Source organism: Equus asinus, chromosome 3 (assembly GCF_041296235.1).
Source record: "Equus asinus isolate D_3611 breed Donkey chromosome 3, EquAss-T2T_v2, whole genome shotgun sequence".
In the NCBI taxonomy this organism is placed as follows: Eukaryota; Metazoa; Chordata; class Mammalia; order Perissodactyla; family Equidae; genus Equus; species Equus asinus.
In genome coordinates this window covers 51,773,435-51,788,128 of record NC_091792.1, presented here as the reverse complement: position 1 = coordinate 51,788,128, position 14,694 = coordinate 51,773,435, and the positions used below count along the sequence as shown (strand labels likewise).

The window sequence follows — 14,694 nt, the reverse complement described above, 5'->3', positions numbered from 1 at the left end:
TGCTCAAACATGAAAGTAAGTAAAGAAAAAGATCCTGCTTGCATATGATTCTGGGCAACGTCATTAGCTCAGTGAAAAAAAGAGAAAACAATCCTGAGACGTGACCATATTTGAATAGAACATAATGAAACAAGGTCAATTCATGACATTCTGTACTATTTGAATATGCATACAAAGAGTTGCTATCTAATTGTGGTTATAGGCAAGTACTTACCAACACGCATGTGCTAATGACTAAAGTTACAAAATATGCCTTAGTAATTCTTTCAAAATAGGCATAAATCCAAGTTAAGTAGAAAATTCAAGATCAGACCCTCAAAGGAAGAAGACAGAACTGAATAACTATTTCTTGTTCCCATCTAGCTTATACTGGCTAAGGAGATTAAGATAATTTTTTAAATAAAATCTTGGAATATTGTAAGGCTTTGGGGCCAAGAACTGGTAGGCTACTATTGTGCTACTAGTATGCTTTTTTCTTGGCCCAAACCATGACTTGAAACTTTAAGTGGCACAGTATCTACCACTTTCAAATGTCTTCCCTCTGGTAGGCATTTGAGTTGATACTCCTGGTATTTAAAGTGGCATCACTCATATAGCACATATATGAGATATTTTGGGGAGGGAAATTAAACCAAATGCAAAGCATTTAGCAGAAGTTAAGTTTAAATATGGAGACCGCTATAAGGTCTGTTCTATAAAGACCTGGTGATAATGTAGTGCTTTTCTGGTTGCCAGATGGCATCATAGCAGCTTCTATGTCTGTTATACAAAGTTATTCTAATGCCACCCATGTGTGAAGTGCAGAACCTTTAGGTAATATGAGGTTTCCAATGGTATGCCTTGGATCTTTAAACACTGCATATATATATTTTTGGACATTTGAATAGTCAACAATGATATCACTCATTGATATGATTAACTCTACCTGGAAGCAGTGCTTTACCCAAACTTCATGAAACTCTAGACGTTGTCGAGAAAAGAACACTCCCCTCATACCTTCCTTGCAGTCATGTTTATTTTCATGCAGCACAAATCCATTACGGCACTGACACACATAGCTTCCCATTGTGTTGACACACTCGTGTTGACAGCCGCCGTTATCCTTAGAGCACTCGTCTTTGTCTAGCAAAGAGATACCCCCATAGGTTAGTAAGTAGCTTTAAAAACAAAAAACATCACAGGAGAGTCATTTAGTCGTGGTTAACACTGGCAAAGGGTAAACTAAGTCACAGCTTTTCCTGTTCCCAGCATAAAAACCAGAGAAAAAATTGATAGTGTCTTAGTTCTACCCATTCCTTGTTTAGCTTGGAGCCTTGTACCATGAATTGAGTTTCTAAAACAATTTGTGCTAGGATGACACAGTTCTCTTTCACTCCTATGCTGGAGTAGGAGTTTTGAGTAGGAGAAAGGAAATGAATGAACCTTCGTGAAACTAATCCTAAACACTTATGGCTGATTTTAAAAAAATAAACTTAAAATTGTGAGTAGTTTGAATAAATGAGAGAAATGGAAATCCTTCAGTATATCAACCATGGTATATAGACAGAGGCTAAACAAGGTTCTAAGATTTATATGTAATCACTTTAAAAAAAATCACTCAGTATAACTACTGTAGTGGATTTTTTTCATTAACTTTGCAGTTATGCTTAGCATAACGAATCTGGAGATTTCATAATATTCCAAGACAGAAAAAGGAATCGTTAGACTATCCTAAAGAAGAAACTTAATTTATGTAACTTAAATCTACTCCAGCAGACCAGTTTATTACTAAGTAATTCCCTCAAAGGGCTTTGAGTGTGCTAGAAGTAAAGATTAGAATAGGAAATAAGAGCTTTAAGAAATAGCCAACAAACTCAGAACAGGGGAAAAAGCCAAACTAGATTAGCAGGCAGTCAATCCAGTGAGAGGCATCAGCCACCGTATTATATTACTCAGCTTGTCATTCCATGGCTGGCTCGTCCATTAAAGTCAAAACTGGCAGATTGCTCCTGACACACATGTATGATGACACCTCACTCAGACTTTCATCACTCCCACAGCAGAGAGAAGAAAAAGGACACATGACAGTCATATCAGAGGTGAGGCTGAATTTAAAATTTACACTGTCAACAGATTTTTCTAGTGAGAATTTGTGAGCTCGTGGAGGCACACTAATAGCAAATGCTATTTTTGCTTTCTTATTAAATCAATATTACTCTATGGAGATGGGTTTAGGAAAGACATTTTTATCAAAGGATCTAATAGCAATGTTTAAGGATCCATCTATTTTTCCCCTTTTGGAGAGTGATTATATGACATAACACACACAAGCTCCTGGGATATATTCAAGCATTGGCAATATCAGAATATCCCAAACACATACAGGCAGTCCCGAAGGGCTAAAGAATATATCTGAATCAATATATCTGTGATTTATGTGTTCTCTACCTACCCTTAACACTTCTATTATACTTTTAAACTTACTATGGAGCCTAAGCAAAAAAAAAAAAAGTAGAATAAAGAAAATTATTCTCCAAAAGAGCATCAAACACCAAAATGTAAAAGAAATCAGAAGTTAATACAGAATTTGCCTTGTAAAATTAATTTTAGAGATATTTACAATAATTTGCAAGCCCTGTTCCCTTAACTGTATCAGCAGTGAAAATTACAGTGTATGAGTTATGAATGACCTACTCAGAATGGGTGGATAGTAAACCACGCTTCCTACCACCGTGGTGTCAGTTACCTGCATTTTCTAATTCAAGACAGCCAAGCAGTAAATGATTTAAATTTCTTGTTTTAATGCAACTTTCCAGAGGCTCTTTACTTAAGATGCTTCAGAAAAATACTTCCCCATGCATAGATGTAGAAATACATTTCATCTTTGTTAAATGGAAAGAGTCAATTTAAAAAATTTCTGGTGCCAGGATTACTTGCTCTGAAACAGACACATATTTCCTATGAAAATGTTTACATAATGATCGTTTGGTGTACTTAAAACATGATAGAATGATGGTTAGTTGTACTATTGATCAACCAGACTCTTGAGAGTTGGTTGGAAATCTAACAACCGTAAGCAAAGAAGTTTAGAGAAAACTAGTTCACATTTGCAACTGACTGGTAAACAGATTAACTGCTCAGTGACAAGCCCTATAGTGGCAGGGACTGCCAGAATTGTCCTTTTATTTGGACCTCTTTGGATTGCCATACATGAGAGATCTAAAGTTGTTAAAATAAAACATGAACACAAGTATTATTGTTAAGTTTTTAAATCCACAGTCATTTTATAATAAAAAAATTCAATACTTGAAATGTTTCTAACATTTAAACTTCATTCTACTGGAAATCTCAAGTCACTAGCTTATATATCCAAGAAAAATAATTTTCTTACGATTTGATATAATCTGACCTGTGGTAATCATAACTAAAGAGAAATAAAGTTAAAAGTGAAACCAATCATATTTGAATTGTAGTTTTTTGCAGCCGATTATTCATATTTCTACTGTGCTGGAAAAATAATAATCTAAAAATAATTTTTAGAAGAAGAAGAGGAGGAGAAGCAGGAGGAAGAAGATTTTATATAGAAATTACTATCTAAGTATCTCTTATTTTCAGTTTCCCACATGATGGTGTTTCCTGCCTTCATCCCCACATGAAATGTTGCCTAATAAAATCTGTCATGTGACAATTTGATAATACACTACAGGAATACATATATGGTTAATCTAAAGTTTAGTGAGAATTCAAAACTGAACTAATCAAAATAGTAACTAAAAGCAGCAAAGTTATCATGCCCAGCAAAGTAGCATTTAAAACTGTGCCTCCACGTGTCAAATAGTCATATGAAAACAGAAAATTTCAGTAAACGCTGGAATATTTAAAATTATCCAGACATTTTACATCATGTAAACAAAGAAAGCTACTTATCTAACTTGCATTTGAAGTTGTCTAGGGAGTAATGAATACAGTGTGGTTATTTTTTAAATATTTGTTTGATGATGTTGATGGGAAATAATAACATCATAAAAGATGAGTCCACAAATATATTCTGGACTTCTTAAGCATGTCATCAAACTAAGGGAAAAAGCTATTGGCAAACATGACCATGTTTTCACTTTCCTTCTCTTTCTTTTCTTAGGACACAAACTACAAATATTTTGAGCAATAAAAATCCAAAGAAAGAGAGAAGGGAGGAGGATGCAGGTAAGTTTTAAATATTTCTCAGAATGTCTGCATAATAAATTCAATAACAAAATTTTATCAATAATTCATTTGAAATTTTCTAGCATTTTCATACTACAGGCACAAATTTTTTAAAGTAGTTTTTATTAGTGAAAGAAACAAATGTTTTGTTGAGTAGAAATAAAAACATTTATTTTCTGCAGATGGAAATCAGCCTCCTTCTTTGGAATGGACGCATCTACTTTCCATTCCTTCATGTTAGATGAAGGAAAGGTCCATTATTAGGGAAAAAGGAGGTGGCATTTTCCCATCAGAGGCCTGCAGAGTATCTCTGGGACTATCAGAGGCCATCAGTCTAGGAATTATACATACTGGAGGGAAGTGAAGTGGTAACCTGTATCAAGTTCTTGCAAGATTCAAAAATAAAAATTTTCTCTTTGCAGAAAGCTTCCTTGTCTGTAGGAAAAAGAAGTAAAGAGTCCATGCACCAGAACAGAAACATATATAAGCAGATATACTCACAATAAATGCTTAAATGTAAAATAAACCGACCCATGCACAATCGTGCATACACTCATGCACATACACTCCCACGCATGCGCGCACACATACACAGCACACACAGCTTTCAACACAAAACTATTGAACAGATAATCACCTTCAAAAAAGCGCTATTAAGCTCTACAGAGAGCTATGACAGACAATTTGCTCTTTCTATAAACATGCAAATATTTAAATATTAATAGTGAAGACTTGGAAGCAAGATTCAAAATCATATAGGTAAGTTTTAACTGTGTTACTATTTGAAATTAATCAGACTAATATTTAAAGTTTTGTTAGAATAATATCAGGTTGAATTTCTTCTAAAAATATCTATGACCATTCCATGAGAGAAATGGTGTACAGGAGGAACAATGGAAAGAAATAGCCACACACAAAGAAAGGTGGACAAGGCGAGGAGTATGTCCGTTGAATCACTTGAATTTAGAGGTAGAAAAATTGCACAAATCATTTTATCTGACTCCTAAACTTGTTACAGACAGAAATAAACTGGGAGTCAGGAAATCTGGGTTTTTCCTCCAGTTCTGCCACTGAGAAAGTCACTAGGTCCATCAGTAATAGATCATATTCCTATTAAAGTTATCCGTGAGGGAGTCTGCTATTAAATGAGATTTATTCTTCAAATTCTCTATTCTCACTATTACAGAAGTCATAATTGAGTCTTAAGGTTGTCTAAAGAAGGAAGAATATCTATGCTCAACTCTCATCGCCTAAAATCATTTGCTATTATTATTTCCTAATAATGAATGCTGCAATTACATTTTTAAAGCATGTCAAGTTTCCCAAATGTTGCTATTCTTACATACATAAACACCTACTAACATTTCTCTAAGTTTAATTCATTTAAGAAAAATAATTTGTTCTGAGTAGAATACAGTTAACTTTGCTTCACCACTCAAAATAAATAAACTACATCATGTATACTTGTGCAGATGTACACTGTTGTCCAAATACAACATCATATAAAATTAAGTTTGGTTTTACTATAATATAAAGTAAGCCATTATTGTAATCTAATAACAAACCTCATTCAATCCAAGAAAATAACGGTAATATATTGTTGGACGAGATATCTTCTATGTCATTATATTTTAAATTAGCTAAAATATTGAATAGATACATAACTCTTTATAATATTCAAATGGCCTTAGTTTGATATTCCTAATTTCCTTATTTGCTTTAATATTACTTCATCAAATGCTTTTAAAAGATACCCTAGAATGAAGATAGTACATCAAATTTGATTTTTTGTAGAGAAACTTGTAGATTTTCTGCTGTATAATACAATAACTTCCAAATTATTAAGCCATAGCATTTTCATAACCAATCTATAATATTCAATCAGAATTGATATGATAGTTGCTTACTACTACACACATGGAAGTGACAGAAACCACCGATGTTAGTTATTCTGCTAATAAGTTCTCAGTTATCCTTTCAATTCCATTTCTGAAGTCTGCAAAGTGCTTATTTAAAATCAGAGACTATGTGAAAAAAAAAAGTAAAATCTCTATATGATTATTTTACTAAACAATTATATTTTGGCAATAATGCTATAAATAATTTATTTCACTGTATATATTAAAAGTCTAAATATATTTTCTTTTTTCCTTAAGGTATCACTTAGCTTCAAGACAGCTAGAATTTCTTTTTAAACACCTTTCCTTTCCAAATGACATGGAATCACTATTATCAAATATTGTTTCTTATTATTATTGAATTCCTTGATAACTGTTCTTGGAAATATAATGTTTTTTTTCTTCCCTTTTCCTGAGCAAACATCTTCTCCACTAACAGAAACTCCCAGAAAATTGTGTGAAATAGAGCAAATTACTTATTCAGAACTACAGTATTTGAAATATGAATCTGACAAACTGACAAAACTTTAGAATGCACCTAGAAGAAAATACTGAAAGTTTATACTTGATTATTATCTTGAACTTTACAAAATAATAATTTAATAAGGAAGTGAAAAGTGTATCTGTTGTTTCTCAGGTCACAAATATGTGGAGATAACTAATGCCATTTGCAAAGGACGTGATCAGCTCTGATGATTAGGACAAACTACAACAAACTAGGGTTAAATTCGTTGTGACACTAAGCAATTTACCTAACTCCTCACCCGCTTCATCTGTCAAATGAATACAACAGTGAGCCTATTATAGCCTTATTTGGATTATAAAAGAGATCATGTATACTTGCATAATAAGTTGTCAAAAATAGCATCTATCATATAACAGTTTGGGATTTAGCTTCCCCTTGAACTTCATTGTTCAGTTTACTTAACGACTGGTGCTCCGTCGAACAATCTAGGCTAGACTCTTTCAAAATGAAGTACTGTCACTTATTTGATTTATTATTTTTTTAAAAAGCACTGATAAATACTAAAAATTGAGATGATTTACTATGAGCATCAGTATCAGTGAACATGATTTATAGCAAATTAGATATGATGAGCTCAAGTACTACCAAGGTTCTCAGTAAATTTCACAGAGCACAGCTACGTGGAGCTAAGAATAAAGACTGTGTACTCTCACGCTCTGGAGAGCAGCAGCATCTATCTGTGCCTTCATATCTGTAGTATAAGAATTAAAGCAGCATGCCCCATATCGCAATAGCATTGTTCTAAAGATACAAACAAATAACTTGTCTTTACGATTTGGAAAGTTTTGCCTGATCAAAAATATCAGAGAGGGAATTTTAAATTTTCTGGGTAACTTTAAATTTAATCATATTTTGTCATCTGTATCTGTAGCATGTATCTTTTTTAAAAGAATTATTAAATAAAATGTACGACTAAAGTAAGGTAAAAAGGATCTTGAATATTACTAATATTATGATAAAATTTATTCACTTTATAATTTTAATTTTTAAAATAAATAGGTGGTTCTAAGATAAGAAGCTTTATCTCCGACCAATGATCACCTAAAATTTGTAAAATATATGATATTTACAAAATAGTGAAGTCTAAGAAAGTCTTCCTTTCACTGAAATAGGATGTTAAAATTCTACTTTGAATAACATAAATCTTAAATGAATGCCTGAGAAGAATTTTTAAGAGGCAATTAAATCTGAGAGAAGGAAAGGAATGAGAACAAGAGAGCCAAGATCCATTGTATTTTGAAGGTACTTTTGTGTATGACTTGGCCCTCAATGGAGCTTGTGAACCATTAACTTCAATTACACTGGAAACCCCAAACAAACCCTGGGCATTGTAAATCTCATTAATTTTAAACACATGGGGACTGGAATAAATGGACTTTGAATTAACTCAATCCAAATTACCTAATATTAAAACATAATTGGAATTCAGTTGCTTTAAATTGCTTGCCAGTCTGAAAAATAGAATAGATAACTATACTATGGTTTATTACAATTTTATCTATTTTTGAAGTTTCAGTAATAATATTTTTATAAAGCATGATTCTGAAATTGGGAAAATAAGGGAATTTCACCGATGATTCTATATATTTTCTTAAAATTTGGGGACCTTTTACCAAATTTCAGCTGTTTAAGGGGGAAATTTTACTTTGAGTTGGTTAAAGTAAGCCTTAAATTCCAAACACAGAAGTGTCAAGTACTCATATAATACATTATTTTTAGTAAAATTATAATTTTCTAGGTCTCTTATTGCAATCATTTCTATAATGATGAGGCAAAGTATGACTTTAATATTAGCTTAACAATAAGAATGAAAATATAATAATAATAAGTGACATGTTGCTAAATAGTAAGAATAAAAACACATTGCTAAAATGAGAACTCATATTCCCAAAACAAAAATAATTTTGAAAATATCTGCCACTTTTTGCAAGTCTAGTATCATTATTGCCATTTACTTGTAAAGAGTAAAGTCATTGTACAAAGATATAAAAATTTTGTGTTGTTTGTAGTAGCTTTTATAATATTTGATTAGAGTTCATATAAGATCTAAGTGCTGGAGAGCTACATTTCATCAGGGCCCCTATTATTAATATCCTAATTTTAGGTAAAGCTTGTTAAACCTAGGTAAATGGGCGTGCATTCTATACACTTCCAAGTTACATTTACAGAAAACTATAAAGAACAGATAACATGCAATTGAAGCCCAGCCCCCTTGAAAATCTATAATGTACACTCACAGCACGTGAACACTGATACCTGAGAAGAAGTGTGCTTTGAAGCCCTTCTTGGATACGGTATTGTCAGATTTGAATTCAATTCTCATATTGTTGAACTGGGAGGTGATCACTTCAGGCACTTCGGCACCACAAAATTTGCCATGCAATTTAGACTCAGAGGAAAGACCACTCCAAATCTCCACATAATCGTATTTGCAAACCTAGAAAAGACATGATTCCTGCAGTCACTGTATTTGAAAGTATCAGATGATTGACATTTATTTGTGAACAATGTATCATGGTTTTCCCTCCTTACTCCTGAGGTAATCAAACTGTAATTAACAGATAAAGAAAAAAAAAGTCAAGAAAAGAGTTCAGATATGAGACAGAAGTCAGGAAAGACAGATTAGAGAATAATTTTGCTCTTCATATTTCCAAGAGATGCACATACAAATATATGCTTGCTTATATGTACTTACAATAAACATCTTTTCTAGAAAACAAACACAAAGAGATAAGGAGAACTGAAATGAATATTTGTTGAGATGATGGTGCTGGTGGTCACAAGAAGAGTAGCAATCCTGCCCTTTTTCCCTACATTTTGAATTTTCACTGGGAACTGTGAGAGAACTTGTCATGTATCACTGTCTTATTTAATGCTGACAATTATATGAAATTTGTATATTTAGTCTATAAAACAACCATTAGAAATAAAATGATTCTTTCTATTGTAGAGATGAGACAGTCGAGGTTCAGAAATTTTCATATAACTTGTCCAAAGTTACACTTATACATGGCAGCGTGGTGACTAATAACATGGAGTTTGGCCTGGTCCAGGGCTGCCTGCCCAAAATATACATTCTAATCAGATCAGCACCATTAGGAGCTTTCCAAAGGAGACAGACACTTGGTACATAATAAAAGGTTTCTTCAACTTTCAAACTTATCCAAAGGACTGATATTTATTAATTTCTTTGAGTATCTTGGTATCGTGAAGTTACTCTGTAGTATTGCTATAGGACTGCAAACAAAAAAGGACCTCTATTCAGTGAAATGGAGGCAAGATTTATACTAAAATGAGGTGGACTCACTCTGATTTATATGCAATGCTCTAACACTAAAATGGAAGAAGCTAAGTGAATGCCAGGTATTTTTAAGCAATTTGACGGCCATTAACAGATGTTTCCATAACATACTTTTCCAGAGTTCCGAGGAGGCACATTCTAAAGGACGCATCTTGCATAAATGACCTTATTACATAAATGTGTAATTAGCAAGGTTTAACAATGCATCTGATTGAACCCTGGGGCATGATCTGTACTTTGCAATATGTCAACTCAAATTACTGGTTCTTGTGATATTAATTAGGTGACAAATAAGCAAAATGTTTCTGGAAAGAATGAAGTGTTTTCTATCTACTTTGTTACAACTGCAACTTTTGTTTAGACAGGGCTCCAACATAGGACAAGAGAATGTTTCCAAGGCTAGAGTTGTTTGACATTATCTTTCCTTTTGGATATTAATATAATGAACAAAATAATGAAATTTTAACTTAACCCAGTATTCCATAAGTCCAGTTTTGTTCATGGTTTTATTTTAAATAGCCAATACATCAAACCATGAAAATGCACAGAATTTTGTGGCAGCTTTCCACACAGAAACATCATTATAAATTTAAGAATTCTGGGATATGTTACAGAGTTTATAAAGGTCTTTCTATGAATAAGGACCACTAAGTACCATGAGAAAAGTGCTTTCAGAACACAATGCCCCATTTATATAAAACCATCTACCCTTCTTTCCTCATGAATACAAATTTCTAGCCTTCTTAGCAATAACTATCAATTAATGAACCAAAATGTCATATCTGCCACCACTAATAGCTTTAGGGAAAACTGAGAGACTAGAAGTCATTCAACACTAAGTTCACATCAAATCTTAGAATTGATAGGAAATCCTCATTCTCAAAAGTAAGAATGAAAGCTTTTCTAAAAATACTATAAAAATTATTTTCGTCATTTAAGTATTTCCCCAAATTTCAGATAATTATTAAAGGAAAATGATGTTTCACGTGGATAAACTATGTCAGAGATATAAATAGCAGTCTTTCTCATCATAAAACTTTTCACACAATGTAAAGATCTCAAAAGGTCCATTGAGCTCTAAACTTCTACAACTCTCTGAAATACATAAGTACATCACATTTCAGACTTTAATTTCCTTTAAGGAAACATGAAAGTCAGCAACTTCATTTCACCTCAAAGCCACTAATAAGTCTAAAAAATGCACTGAAGTGCCTTGACTACTACAGGCAGAATTAAGAGAAAAAAAATGAAAGTAATTCAAAGGAGAGAGGGAAAAGTAAGAGGGAAAAAAAGAAGCAGTGAAGATACACACATAAAGACAAAATTATGGTATAAAACCTGCATATATTACCAACAATTATTGGCCCAGGAGCACAGATATATTATATTTCTGTTCTTTCACTTCTTTGCAAGTGTTCAACAGAAATATGCCAAAGACAAAATAAATTTTATGAGTTAATTTTATCATATTTAGAAGTTTATAATCATGTTCATTTAAAAATAAACACAAAAATAGAGGTTGAGAGAAAGAATGTGGGAGATAGAGAAAGAAAAAAAAAGAAAAGAAAGTAAGAAAGCTCAAATAACACATTTGTTACATTTTCTCTGCAATTAAACCAATATTGACCAATCTTACAAAGGACACAGTTCTGAAAGTTCCCATTTCTAGGCTTGACATTCCATTTGAATTCTGTGTGCATGTACTAGCACAAAGGAATTTTCAAATAAATGATTTCATTTGTTTAAATGTGGCCACCTGACAGAAGACTGGACCTTTACCATGGTAAGTTATATTTTGCAAAGGAAAGATAGTGTCAACCAAGTGCACCTTTTATTATAAATAAGGTTAAAAAAATCAATCTTTCCTTATTGGTGAATCATGAGCATATTGACTATAATGAAAAACTACTTATAAAAGGAAAATATACCCATTTCTACAAGTAAAATATACCAGTTTCTTCCAAGTGGATATTTTTGTTATGACTCAACCAGTGAATTTAGGTTTATTTTTTCTAGAAAAGTCTATGTGACATGGAGCTGATCCTAATTTTTTCACAGTTCTTTAATAAATCAAGAAAGTGCTGTATATTAATACACTGAGGAAAAACTCCCTCCAGGTAATTTTCAACCTCCCAGAAAATCTAAAATATCATCCAGTGCCTGCAAGAATTATAAGCAGTTGCAGAAATGAGCAGCAGAGCAAAGAAAGGCTATCACATCTATACTATTGTACTACTGAAATATATTCTTTTTTTCTTTATATTTTTAGTTTACTAGTTTGCCTTCAGGGATTCCCAAAACATACAAAAAATTATAGTTATTGTTCACTTACTTCATTGCCCTCCAATTCAAAAAACTCAAACTTCACAGAAATTCTGTACTGGGTCGGTGCAACCACTTGCCACACACAGTTTTTATTAGGAGGGTACTCCTTGGGCCAGCCCGGGGTGGTTATGGTGCCATTAAGTTTGGTGAGAAGTCCGCCACAAGCCGCTGGAAGGAAAGAAAAGGAAAAGGTTTTCTTCTAAGAAAGTCATCTCCCTCTCAGCACCTTTCTATTGACAACCAAACATCTCAGCATCAAATTGCAACCATCTTCCGGATTTTTCCAATTCCAGACAGCTGCAGTCTTTGTTCCTTAATCTTTAGTACAACTATTTTAATCATCTAGTCCCATTTATAAAGTGTCATTTTGTAGCTTTGGAGCCAAGCAAATAATGGCTGTACTACAACGTTTTAGAGCCCTTTAATTCGGGTGAGCAATATAAACAAAACTGGGTGTCAGTTTTCTTATCTTTTAAATGGGTATAATAATATCTACACCATATGGTGGTTGTGAGAATTAATGAAAAGGTGTAAGTAAAGTACAATACAGTAAGACCAAAATCAATTGTTTATTTTCTTAAACTCTTTTTTTCTAAAACAAGCAAGTATTCCTGAGCTGGCAGGAAGATAAATGATAGTAAGTAGGACATATTTGTTATTCCCAAAACTCCATTTAACAACTGGTTCTCTTTCTCTTTTGGATGATCTATTTAAAAGAAGTATTATTTATGTTATCCCTCTTCCTTATTGATAGTAAAATTAGCAATATCTGGGTATCCAAAGCAAGTTAAGTGAAAACAATATATAGTGTACACAGTTTGTAATGAATTCCTAGGGAGTCAAGAGTTACCTAAAGTAACTGGTCTCTACTTTAATTGCCTTTGTGTATATATGTGCATATGTTATATATATGTATATGTGTGTGTATATATATATATAAAACTATATATATGCATGTAAAAATATATATGCATATGAAAGAACTCTACCTGTACTTTCCACATTTACTATTTTTTGGTACATTATTATAGAGTAAAATATTTATTTCTAGGAGCCACATAGAAATAATAGTCATGTTACTTTATTGTTGTCTGGTATACAATATCTTCTCTTTCAAAAATAGTGAGCAGATTAGTAGTTTCTAGGCAGGATGGAGACTTTTGCCAAACAGTATTTAAACTTTTAAGAAGAAAGAGGGAGTCTCTGATTTTCTTTTAATAGGTAAGCAGGGGTGTGGTATTTATTCATTAAGCAAATAATTTTGTCGCCTTTGCCACTTATATGTCCTCTATTACAGATACAGTAGAGAACAAAGTGCTTATTTTAGGAGAACTTACATTTTTGTGAGAAACACAAAAAGTAAAGTAATAAATATATAAATATAAACAATGTTAAATTGCTACAAGTTCTATGAAGATGATTTTGGCAGAAATTTTCAGAGGGGAATAAAGGAAAAATAGACTGGAAAAAGGAAGATCAGCCCATTCATTTTGTCTGTAATTTGTGTGTGAAGTCTATAACAGGGTGGAGCAGAGGAAAAAAAAAAAAGGGTCAGCTTTAAATTCTAAAGGAAGAGATCATAGAACAGAGTAACAAAGGATTGAACATGAACTCTCAGAATGGACAGAGGAAATCTAGATAAACAGGACAACATAACTTTGTTGGTTTAATGAATCACTTATTAAGACAACACATATTTAGCTCCTGCTTTATCTCTGACTGTGGTAGATGCTAGAGATACAAAGACAATTCAGATTTAGGACTCCTCGCTTTAATAAGGGAGATGTGCCCCTAATTTATGTTAAGAAAAAGATAAAAACAAATGATGGATGGATGGATACATGGATGGATAGATAAAAATCTAGGTCTAGTAGAGATAAAAATAGAAATAGGTATATATAGATGAAATAGATATATAGATAGATTGATATAGATATATAGATAGATAGAGATAGAGATATAACAAAGTGTCCTAGTAAACAAAGGAGGAAATGACTGATTCTATAACGGGAACCCAGGCATGGTTTCACATTAGCTTTAACTACAAATTGAATCTTACTAGTTGAGGAAAGAAGTTATTACAGCGGAAAGGAAAGGAAAGAGGGAGGCAGAAAGAGGGTGAAAGAGAATGAGACTATAAGAATGAAAGGAAAGGGGCACAGGGTTTCAGGCAGGGAACAGGCACAACCAGTCATACCTTCACAGGTCCTTTTGTCAGGTCCCAGCTCATAGCCAGGCTCACACCCGCACTGATAACTGCCCAGTGTGTTCAGACATCGCTGCTCACAGCCTCCACGGTCAGGTTTGGCACACTCATCCTCCTCTATAAAGATGGCGAGAGTTAGAGAACAACTGAAGTATTTTGTTTTTATTTACTAAGGTGTAAAATTTTTTGAAAATATGGTGCTTAATGGCCCTGAATAAAACTGAGACAAGTGATTTCTTCAACAAAGGAGCAGGAA

The 14,694-nt window shown here is 32.9% G+C and overlaps 1 protein-coding gene across 4 annotated transcripts in view; it reads right to left on the bottom strand.

Moving 5' to 3' along the window:
- The window catches only part of TLL1 (tolloid like 1), a 192,197-nt gene that overhangs the window by 25,883 nt on the left and 151,620 nt on the right, over positions 1–14,694 (bottom strand). For all 4 annotated transcript variants that reach the window (XM_014851443.3, XM_044767001.2, XM_070505031.1 and 1 more), the window contains 4 exons: positions 14,430–14,555; positions 12,240–12,400; positions 8,863–9,043; positions 997–1,122 (listed from right to left, as the gene is read on the bottom strand). In XM_014851443.3, the coding sequence (XP_014706929.2) occupies positions 997–1,122; positions 8,863–9,043; positions 12,240–12,400; positions 14,430–14,555 (594 nt within the window). The remainder of the gene's footprint in view (positions 1–996; positions 1,123–8,862; positions 9,044–12,239; positions 12,401–14,429; positions 14,556–14,694) is intronic.